The sequence below is a fragment of the Typha angustifolia genome, chromosome 4 (assembly GCF_048772165.1).
Source record: "Typha angustifolia cultivar Huaian chromosome 4, ASM4877216v1, whole genome shotgun sequence".
NCBI classification, from domain to species: domain Eukaryota; kingdom Viridiplantae; phylum Streptophyta; class Magnoliopsida; order Poales; family Typhaceae; genus Typha; species Typha angustifolia.
In genome coordinates this window covers 3,070,186-3,081,123 of record NC_133242.1, presented here as the reverse complement: position 1 = coordinate 3,081,123, position 10,938 = coordinate 3,070,186, and the positions used below count along the sequence as shown (strand labels likewise).

Sequence of the window (10,938 nt, the reverse complement as noted above, 5' to 3'; positions counted from 1 at the left end):
AATATAAAGTGCATATGAAATTATACTTGAATAATAATCGTAATTAGGATCATGATCTCCTTATCTAGTAGGACTAAATAACTATAAAGTAAACATAGAAAGTCTGACCAAGAGAAACCTATTTAAACTGTACAGCTAATTGTAGCACGGCATTTGTACGTGGTGGACTAAAAGTGTTTAGAAATATATATATATATATATATATATAATATAATGCACCGACGAAAGTAAAGAAATAATAAACTATTATTAATGTGATGGCAAGACGTGTGACAACCACACGCCTTGGCAATAAAGAGAAATTTTGACCTCTTTTTTTTTTTTTTAATTTCTAAATAATCCAAAGTGAGGATTTTCATTTCTAATACAGTGAAGAATGTACGATACTATTTGTATTTTATTTAATTTCAAAATAATATTATTTTTGTTATTTACTAATTTTATATTATTATTCCTTGTGCTATGTACCTAGAATTTTTTTATTTATTATATTTATTTAAAAATAATTATAAATTTTCTAAACTATTATATTTCTTCTAAACTTATTTTTTGGCACATAAAACTCTCTGAATTATTAAAAATATCTTAATCTCTAACGTCGTGGATGAAAAAGACTGTGAAAATTTAATTACTCCGGGAGAAGATAATGATGTTTTGATAAACTAAATTGTTTTTTGCTGAGGTATGTGAAAACGGTGATAGTTTATAATATTTTAGTATAATTTAATCCTAAAGTTTATAGTTGATTAACTTGAATCCTATAGTAACATAATAATAGCTAGAGGTCAGCAATAACTACAACTATCTTTAGTGTTGTAATTAGTTTCATTGACACGCAACCACTGTATTTTGAATCCTTCTAGTGATAATCTGGATTAGAGGTGATAATTAACATCCAGGTTAATACTTTCCTCAGACTTTGTGAGAGAGAATAAAAATATATACAGGGAGATTTTCTTTTAATTTAATTTTTTTCGTGGTCGAATTATTGTTAATCTATATTGAAAGTGGAGGAGGGAAATTTGAAATATTTAACCATTAATTAAGATTTGTGTTGTAATTAATTAAGGTTTTTAACCATCTTGCAAGCAGAGTACAAGTTGGGTTATAGAAGGAGATGATTAAATTGGATGAGGCTTTGATCAACGATCCACTTAGAGTGAAGAGTTTCTCCACCGAGATTAGATTTAATGCATCATTAATTAAATAATTTGCACCATAATTAGTCATCCTTCAGATATCATACCTTAGAAATCCAAATCCTCCGGAATCTCAAATATCATGGGTAGATTAGTCATTTCACACGTTAAGTTAACTCCATTCTAAACAGTGATTAGAGGCTCACATGTAAGCTTAGTTAAGTGATGGACTACATTGGTTTCTTGAAACAAAGAATTAAGTTTCAAACTTTCTTTGGTATCATATTGCCACTAAATTTTCCAAAATATCATAATTAAATACTATTCTATCAATTAAATCTTACTAAGCATGATCAAAATTAAATTTAAATCATAAAAAAAGACTATTTTGCCCTTATTCAAATTGTTTGAAATGATTTGAAAGTTCGCAGTACAAGAGAAGAATTTTTTTCCTTATGCTATAAAAAATAATTGTGACAAATATTTTGAAAGATTCAAATAATTCAGCAATAATTATAATAATTTAATATTTTATGTACTATCAAAATACTAACTATAATGGCAAATTTTGAAAGACAATATATATATTTTTAAAGATAATTATAATATTTTAAAGGTTTCATACGGGCAATATATATAATATGGCGTATAAAATAATTTAGCCGTGTCTTAGCCTTGGGCCACAAAAATGTTGTTAAATATGATTAATGTGAATAACTAGATTCTATAAGAACTATTTTCCACAAAGAAATTAAAAACTTATGCCAGCGTTTGTCGTCTCCGTTGTTGTTATTAGTTTTAGTCGCAAACTGATAGAAATCAACGAAAAAGATGAATTCAAAATGAATGCCGGATTAGGATCTTTGACATTAGGTACTAGAAATCATTTTATTAATGTGCATAGGAAAAAGTTATGATATACTTACTGCCTTTCTTTGATTTGATTCTAAGTATCAAATCGAAGTAGTTCGAGTAGTAAAAGGAATAAAGCAATGCACTAAGAACTTAAGACGAATTTAGAACAAGAACAAATGCATGATATTATTAGGCATAGTAATGATAAACTGAGTGGAAAATACCAGTGTCATGACACTAAACTTTAGTGCTTGAGTTGCTTGATGTGGCACTATTCACCCTCCTACAGTTCAATCTCACTTCTCCTTCTTCTCCGGTTAGCACTCCAACATTTCCAAGCTTGACCATGGACTTGGAGAACTGCTTCCTGAACAGCTTTGGACTGTTCACAAATCGTGCAGCTAATTTATTGGTTAAGTCTGTGAAGGCTAACTCCTGATCTAATTGCAGCACTGCCATCCCATTAAGAACACCATGGTAGAAGGAGCTGCCGTCTAGAAGAAAAGGAGTGGTGGTTGCTTGATTCATGAACACTGATGAATCTTGAGTTATGTTCTGCAATGTTACAGCATGAGGTGGGCATTTCTTCAGTAGAGTGGTGAGCAGAGTTGGGTCAATTGATGGGTCTGGCAATCCAGTGCCCTTGTGGTTGTAAAGCCTATCCATGAAGAATCCACAATGGCAGAGTCCAATACTATGAGCACCTGTACATTGGATTTGGATGTGATGTAAGATGGAAACTTCATTTTAAATTATAATTGGGATATCACACTATTTGGTTAATCTACACTACTTCTAGTCTATTAACACAAAAATGCTATGTAAAATTGAATATTCTGTTGGAGTATCAGGTTAACACTTTAAAATGCTTAAAGTCCTTTGATCAAGGACATTATTCTATTCTTTTTAAGAGTATTTTAGTAATTTAGTTAATTTAGAGTTAAGAGTAGTAAGCCTCTCCGAGGTATTTTTAATAATCTTATTCGTGGAGTTAAATAAATCATAGTCTAGGATTAATAGTTGATACTTAAATTGATAGCAAGTTTTTTTACTATATCAATATATGCACATATATGGCTTAGGTGTACGTAGCTCAGTTGTCTAATTTATTTATTGAGAAGAACTAGTTCATCTGTTTAATTTATAATTAGTTTAAGAGTTCATAATCTATACAAAAAAAGTTACTAAAATGTAGGGTGATAGTTGAAAATTTTCCTTTGTACTTCCATAAAAGTACATCTCCAAGTAAAATATATGGATTTAGCTCTCTTGTAATCCATCAATTAATTTTAGCATTGACCTGATTGGCATTGGGCACATGGAAATCTTCTAATTAAGCAAGCATTAGACTAAAAATTGCTCAGCATAGCAACTTGTAGTATTAGACTGCAAGCAAGAACTAGCTGACAGTTGTTAACAATTGTCACTATGTGATTACGATTAAATTGTGGAAACGCATAATCTCATTAGAATCGTAAACACTAAGTAGTAACAAAACTTGTTACCTAGCAATGTAGTGAGATCAACTATGTCAAGATTGATGCTCAGAAAAGCAGCTACAGCTTCAGCAACTGAGATCATAGGACTTGGTAAGTGAACATCTGCTACATTAGAAACAACTCCATCCCTCCTCCCAGTAGGCAAAGCATATGCAGCTCCTCCAGACAATTTCACTCCATCTCTTGTAGCCAAAGCCAATATATCTGCGCAAGAGACAACCCCTCTGCATTCCTTCTCTAACTCAGCCTTTATGTCGTCGATCACGTCGAACGTTCTTAGTGTTAGATTTGGAGGAGCATTCTTCTCTGCTACGTTATGGCCATCGCTGTCGAGAAGTATAGAACCGTCGCAGCCCTGACATTAAGAAAAAAATGAAATATTTGAAGAACAATGAAAGGAATAAGAATCATTTGATTGACAAAGATGTGAAGTTAAGTATCGTAACGTACCCTAACGAAACAATCATGGAACTGTAGGCGAAGAAGGCCGGAAGGTACAGAAGGGTCTTGCTGGAAATGCTTCTGGACGACTTGCTTAACTATGATCTCAGCTCTAGGACATGATTTACTATAGAAGTGGATCTGTAGAGAAAAGCTAGTTGTGATGATATGGGCTAATAGGAGAAGAACTAAGGAGAGGATTGCCATAAAGAGATGCTTGATTTCGTGCTATAGCTCATCAGATGAGAAAGGGCGTAGGGTGATCTTATTAACTCCATTAGACTCTGAAGAAGCTATGGATAGTCCCTCGCTTACTCTTTACATTATGTTTTCTAGGGATGCTAGTTCCAGTTAATTCCTTGGTTTTTTTAAATCTCTCTCTCTCTCTCTCTCTCTGCCTCTCTCAGTGCTACGTATCATCCTATGGTTGACCTAATTCTCTTGGCTCTAAAGTTTATGTTTAAACTTTTAATATACTGAATAAAAGGTCTATCTAGTGGTAAAACAACTCCATGGAAGTAAGCTTTGAGACTACCCTAGGAGGAATTTTCTAGTCAAGTCTCTGCATGGATGTGTGATCCACCATGTGACTATGTACATAAGGTCATACTATTATTCTGGAGAAAGGACAATCTATTGCTCAAAAAGTCTGACTGGTTTCCTCTTGAAGAACATGTACATTATACTCAATCCTGATCCTGCATTTATTTTCCAGCTGGTTTAAGCTAACAAACTAACACTGCTGTGTTTGTATATTTTACTGATTGAAGAACTTTCTAGAAATTTCTAGAACCTCGATTTGGTTCAGACCTCGAAATTTTATATGTGCAGCTCTTCACAATAATATGCAATGCAACTGTTATATATGATGATCATTATCATAGTCATTATTAATATAAGTTTGTAACCAAAGAAGTGCGAGGAGCTTGGTAATTAAAGCAGACCAAAATGATGCAAGCGGATCGCACAGCAGGGCTTTGCAATAAATTTACCACCATTTAGCCTTATCTATTTCTGAACTTGGATATCTTAAAGCAAAGCTTTGTTACAAAATAAAAGGAAGAAAAGAAAATGATACAGGAATAACCACCCTAAGCTTCAAAATCATGTACTGCAATTCTGTGAAGATTTTTCAGCAGAGTATTAAAGTGTAGATAGTTTACGTCCTTTTCTGCCATAGTATAAACAAGTAACTTTTATATTCGTTTTAGCATATCGGAAAACATTTCCAGACAAGTACATTGGCATCCCAGTCAACATTCTTGCAATTAAAAACCGAGTCCTGCCATTGATCTTCTGACGAAAGATCTCTTCGGAGAGCTAGGAAGGTCATGGTGAGGTGCCAGTGAACAGAACAATGAGCTCCTGAAAACTAAACAGAGTGCTCCAACTATTCTTATAGAAAGGATAGCATCTGAATTAGAATGTAGGGACAACACAGAGTTATTATTACTGACTTTAGGGTATTAATGTGCAGTACCATAACAATAATTTATCAAGCATCTTAAAAATTATTTCTTTCCCCAGAAATAAAGCCCAGAAGCAACAGCAATGCCGGTCACAGCGATACCAGCAGATGCTAGGGTTTTCATCCTAAAAATTCCAGGGCTTTTGGCGGGAATTTCCAGTAAATGCTTTACCTGCAACGAGGAAACAGGAAGAATATATTTACCATGCAGCTATCGACAAATAAGAATAAAATAATGACCAACTAGATATGCCTTCTCTCCCCTTCCTAAGAATGAAAATATGTAGCTTTGTAAAACCAAATAGTTAGGTATTTTTCTTTTCAATCCCTTTCAAGTATTAAAAAAAATTTCTGAAGAAATTCTTGTGCTCCCATGATCAGTATGCACTAATCCACACTAAAGATAGAATTAGGGTGCAGTGCCCCCACCCCACCCCCCCCCCCCCCCCCGCCGCTTCACTTTTCTATTCTTAACCCTGGTACTATGGAATGCACGACGTAGAAGCTCAGAAGAATTTCTTAATAGGGGAACCTAGAATACACATTCTAAATAATTCTCTTTGTTTGCATATTCATGTGATGCCTGATAACATTAATGGTTTGACAAAGCACAAGAGCATGCATAATCTTATAAGTTCAATGCATATCAAACTGTAAAAGTAAATTTACCAGAAAAATGTCCAAGAGAAGATCCCACTGGAAGATGGTACATAAGATAGTGGCTTATTTTAAATATTTCAAAAATAGATCTATCACAAAATTAATTTAAAAACTGCAGATCATGCTGCATGTTGAAAACAATCTGATCTCAAGCTCCACAAACTTGAGATAGTTCAGACCAGAAGATATCTTTAAAGTATCTTATGAAGACCTTAATCAGAAGAGGACATCTGGAATTTGAAAAATATGATAAACACAAAAAATTACTTCAAGTCCAATATGAAAATGCTGCTAACCTCGATAGGCTGCTTCCAATGTTTCTTAATTCCTGCTAAATGCCCTTTTCCAACAACAGCAACCACTGAAGAATGATTATTAGCAACTTTCAACAATTTTGATGACATGTACCTGCATAAACAAGTAAAAATATAAGAAAGGTAATTCGTTTTCCACGTTCTGACTGTATGATGCCACCAGTTTCTAGATACAACACATAACAGATAACAAGCTAGCAAAGTTTGTATGGGGTGTACGCATGTCAAGGTGACATAGGGACTCATTATACCTTGTGTCCTTTCTCCCAATTGAATTCTTACATATTATCAGAAGAGGTTGCAAAGAATTCTATGTGCAAAGCATGGACACTCCATTAGGAGTGTCACAGCCATGTCCAACAAATATCAGCTTCAAGTAATTAATATTCACACGTTTCTTTGAAGACTTGGGCTGGCTTTTTTACAAATGGATGTCAGGGTCAAGTAAACCACTTTCCTTTTACGCATATTGTGTATGTCAAATTCAAGCTATTTAAAGGACAATATGCTCATCCATGCTGATTGTGGGTGCGGGTGATGTTCCAGTCTTCTAGATATTATAATCTCAACTTTTAATGCAGCTTCCTAGGAGTTGCAGAGCTGGACTTGCACATAGAGGTTTCACATCATCTACTTGGAAGTTTTGTATGACTTAAAGTAGTCGAGCTTCTAATCTAGATCAACCTATCATAGAGACTGCATGGAAAAATAAATAAAAATTAGTAGTAATGATCATCTTGTTGTTATCGAAAGGAGAAGCTACGTGACTACAAATTTAGGACAGTTATGGGATATGGGTATGATACGATATGATAAGCAATTAAGCATATGGCAATCCATCAGGTCTTGAGAAACAACAGTGAAAGACTCCAAGGATCTATATGCACTCTCTTTTTAATTCACCTATATTAAGATAATACGAAATATGTTATTTCTTGCATCTATTGGAGTGCAGGCGAACAAATGGAAATTGTGAATCAAATACTAGGAATAGCTATATGAAGCAAATCTACATAAATAGCTATATAAAGTTCCCATTGAAGAGATACCCTTTATTTTACAGAGCAAGCTATAGCAAGAACTAATAGATGGCAGCAACAAAAGTTAGAATGAACTGACATATCACGTTCATGCAGAAGTGTCTCCATCAAAGTTGGAAATGCCTTGCTCATCTCTTGAATCACAAGTGTTAGAACGTCAACATCATTCATTTCCTTCAACTGCAATAAGCACAAGCAATCATAATTGTATGGAAATGCAGAAAGAATATAAACATAGTAAATCAGCACTACAATATCAAATATGTAGTACACTAGTATTTAGAAAAACTTGAAACCATTCATGACTGTTTTTACTTTCTAACAGGGAAAATTCTTTTTTGTCATAGGATAACCTGGGACTTGTTTGATGCAAATACCACCAATATGGTGCTCAAACCTGCAATGCTATCTAATATGAAACATTTTCATGGATTTATAGGTTCTGCTACACCTATTACCTACATCGCACCGCCTTTGAGCCCATGTCAGTAAAAGTTGGGCACCCTTTGCCATTTGAAGTGCCCCTTTCCACAAAAATCACATCAAAAATCTAAGCAAGCAAAAGGGTAGGGCGGTAAGAAAGAGATGCGCAAACAAGTCCAATTTCAATTCCAGGTGATGGTATATTGTAAGGCAACATAAATTGCTATTCTCAAAGTCAATTCAAAGAGCATCACTACACGCATAATAAGGAAAATGTATAGAGAAACAAACACATTGGCAGCATAACTTACCATTTTGTTAAGATCTTCAGGGCTCGGTAAAAAGATGGTTTGAAACAGTATATAGTAGAGAAATTTTGCCCTATGCCAGAGCGTCATCTTCCCCCAAGTTCTCCTTAGGGTGATCTAAGAAGAAAGAAGAATCAATTAGACCATATTTAAGCTAATGTGCAGCTTCTCGATGCATATCACAAGCCAAAACAGCACAACAAATATTGCATTAGCAAATCTTCAGTTGCAGGGAACAAGTCAATATCAGGAGAACCCAGATTTATAGGTCAAGATCAGACACTCAGTTATGACACTACCGATTCAAAACAATGAATTCATCATTAGGAAAACAATACAAACTAGGATAATAGTATATATATATATATTGAGTTTCATATCCACTGTTATAGATACATACTTGACTATTGAAACTGAACCATGAGCACCTTGAATGGCCATTAGACCACAAGGAGGAAAAAATGATAAATGCTTGCATGTGACTGGCCAGCTAGACCTTGCACAACAACCATCACTGTTAAAAGTATAAAATGCATGGTACCTTTCTCAAGCAATTTAAGGTTGGGCAATTCTTGCAGCTAAATGAGAATTATGAGAAATAGAAGCAAAACCATAAGAAGAACATCAACAGGTAGCACCAGCCAATAGTTGCTTGTCAAAGCAGTGTCATTCATATAATGCAAAACGGCAATATGCAGGAAAGGACCCATCACATAATTTGGCACAAATGGAAGACCGGAGCTTCATACTTGGACAGGGCGATCACCCAGTATAACTTTGGCTCCATAACTCATTGCTTCTTCATATGCCACACGAAACTCAGAACCAGGAAGCACCTCAAGTTTACTAGCAACCTAAACAGAAAAACATAATTCCATCACAGTCCAAATGATCGAGGGAAGAAACATTATTTTGCACAAATAAGAAGATAAGCATGCCTTTGCGAGAAACCAGCTGTAAAGAATTCCAAAAGTATTCGACTTTTTCTTCTTCCATGTGTCAATCATTTCATTCACAGTAGGAACCTGAGAAGCAATACCTCTGATTACATAAAGCTATTCGAAAGTAACATTCTTTTAGAAGCAACACCTCTGACAGATAATTTGATTGAGAGAAACCAGCAATGTTGTGTCATACATGAAGATTTTGTGGGGTCAAAATGGCAACCCTGCTTGGACACAATTCCAAGAAAACAACCTGAATAAAAGGGGAAATGGCATGCCAGAAATCAGAATTAGTTTTTTCAGCCATACCTTGGGAAGATAAGAAAAACATCAATAAAGGAGGATTCTCTAAAGCAGGCAGCTAACCTGCTGAATGATCCATCAACCAAAGAAGTGATTGATGAGTTTCAAAGAGGGAAGCACCTGCGGTTTCAAGTATCTGATGACAGCGTGGACTTCCTCACATGACTCCTACAAAAACATAGGCAAGAGAAAATATTAAATTGTCGTTCTATGATGGTTGTTGCTAACATAAGCCACAAAACATTTATGCAATCGGTGAAGACAGAAGTTTATAATGAACTATAGCTAAAATTATTTCCCTAATTTATAAGACTATAATCCTCTAGCTTCCTTGATTATTATTATTACCATTTACTACTAAAGAAACACAGAATTGAATAAAGATTCACGAAGCAAAAGAAAACTTTGGTTCACCACAAAATTTTCATCATAATGTAGCTTATGTCTCCTAAAGAATAATACCACATTGATCCAAGCTCAAAATTCCTGTTCATTTCCTCTCATTCATACCAATGTTCACATACAATTAAGAAAGAAAACTAACAAGCGACTTATTGCCTTAACCAATTGCAACAAAAAGACTTTCTTTCCACTATGAATAAAAGAGATTCAGAAAACCAGGGGTAAAAGCCAAGAACTGAAAAACAACTTCAATTCAGGCAAAGATAGAATAACCTCTCTTTTTTTAAATAGATTCAATTTTGTTAATTTGGATAGAAAACAATGGACAAGAAAAGAGATCAAGAAACCAATATTTTCGTTTCAGGCAAGAAAACTAAAAAGTGACACTTAAAAGAGCCAATCTTAAGGGAAATTGAATATGGAAACCTGAATAGCTACGGATTGGATTTCGAGACGACCTGAGAAACGTGGGCCGTTCCAACGAGGTAAACATCGCAGGAGCCGCCTTCCGCCGACGACTCGCACTCCAAGAACACGACGCCCTTCGCGATCTCTTCCGGCACAACCCTCTTCCTACCCGCTCCCAATTCCGTCGAACCCTCGGAATCCCCCAATCCTCCAGGAACCTCATGAGCGGTAGCCAAAGCGAAGTCAACCCCGTCAGGCGGATTCGCGTCAGGGTTATGGCTAGGGTTTTGCGCAGCCTCCGGGGCGGAGGTGGTCGCGGCGGCCGAGGGGTCCATCGCTGGAGAGATGGGGAAGGAGGAAGAAGAGATGTGCGAGAGACGCTTGGAGAAGGGTTTCAGTGGATGCGAAGGGCTCGAGTTTGGGAAGAGAGGTAGGACCGCGTAGTTTGCGGAGGGGAGAGGACGACGGCGTCGGCGAATCGAGCAAATGAGGCGAGACTCGGGCGAGTTGAAAACGCGAGCCAAGCGGATCATGTGGATGTCTGGATGATGGACCCAAATGTTCCATTAAGAAGCCAGCAAACTATAAGGCGGATCAATGTGGATAAAGTGTGTCACTTATCACCATCTACGACATCTACATTGGGTTCCAATTCCAACGCCTAATTTGGGGTGGCATTATCTGTGTATACACACACACACACACACACACACACACACACACACACACACACA

At 35.8% G+C, this 10,938-nt stretch overlaps 2 protein-coding genes across 2 annotated transcripts; both read right to left on the bottom strand.

Moving 5' to 3' along the window:
• Positions 1 to 2,022: 2,022 nt before the first annotated feature.
• On the bottom strand, positions 2,023 to 4,154 carry LOC140759563 (peroxidase 57-like). Its single transcript, XM_073096159.1, has 3 exons — positions 3,944 to 4,154; positions 3,500 to 3,848; positions 2,023 to 2,698 (listed from the first exon to the last, which is right to left on the bottom strand). Exons 1-3 carry the CDS (start codon positions 4,139 to 4,141, stop codon positions 2,232 to 2,234), a joined length of 1,014 nt encoding a protein of 337 aa, XP_072952260.1. The 5' UTR covers positions 4,142 to 4,154; the 3' UTR covers positions 2,023 to 2,231.
• Positions 4,155 to 5,307: 1,153 nt separating this feature from the next.
• LOC140758806 (uncharacterized) lies at positions 5,308 to 10,795 on the bottom strand. The gene is made up of 9 exons (XM_073095110.1): positions 10,255 to 10,795; positions 9,515 to 9,562; positions 9,285 to 9,344; positions 9,086 to 9,172; positions 8,897 to 9,001; positions 8,151 to 8,264; positions 7,496 to 7,596; positions 6,359 to 6,470; positions 5,308 to 5,574 (listed from the first exon to the last, which is right to left on the bottom strand). The coding sequence occupies exons 1-9, from the start codon at positions 10,735 to 10,737 to the stop codon at positions 5,446 to 5,448; spliced, it is 1,239 nt and encodes a 412-aa protein (XP_072951211.1). The 5' UTR covers positions 10,738 to 10,795; the 3' UTR covers positions 5,308 to 5,445.
• Between the last annotated feature and the right edge of the window lie 143 nt (positions 10,796 to 10,938).

Coding starts and splice junctions, on each gene's coding strand:
- LOC140759563 (XM_073096159.1), bottom strand. CDS start 4,141: ATGGCAATCCTCTCCTTAGTTCTTCTCCTATTAGCCCATATCATCACA. Junction 3,849..3,943: donor TCCATGATTGTTTCGTTAGG/GTACGTTACGAT, acceptor TCTTAATGTCAG/GGCTGCGACGGTTCTATACT. Junction 2,699..3,499: donor TGATCTCACTACATTGCTAG/GTAACAAGTTTT, acceptor TCCAATGTACAG/GTGCTCATAGTATTGGACTC.
- LOC140758806 (XM_073095110.1), bottom strand. CDS start 10,737: ATGATCCGCTTGGCTCGCGTTTTCAACTCGCCCGAGTCTCGCCTCATT. Junction 9,345..9,514: donor TCAGATACTTGAAACCGCAG/GTGCTTCCCTCT, acceptor CCTTTTATTCAG/GTTGTTTTCTTGGAATTGTG. Junction 6,471..7,495: donor CTTCTGCATGAACGTGATAT/GTCAGTTCATTC, acceptor TTGTTTATGCAG/GTACATGTCATCAAAATTGT.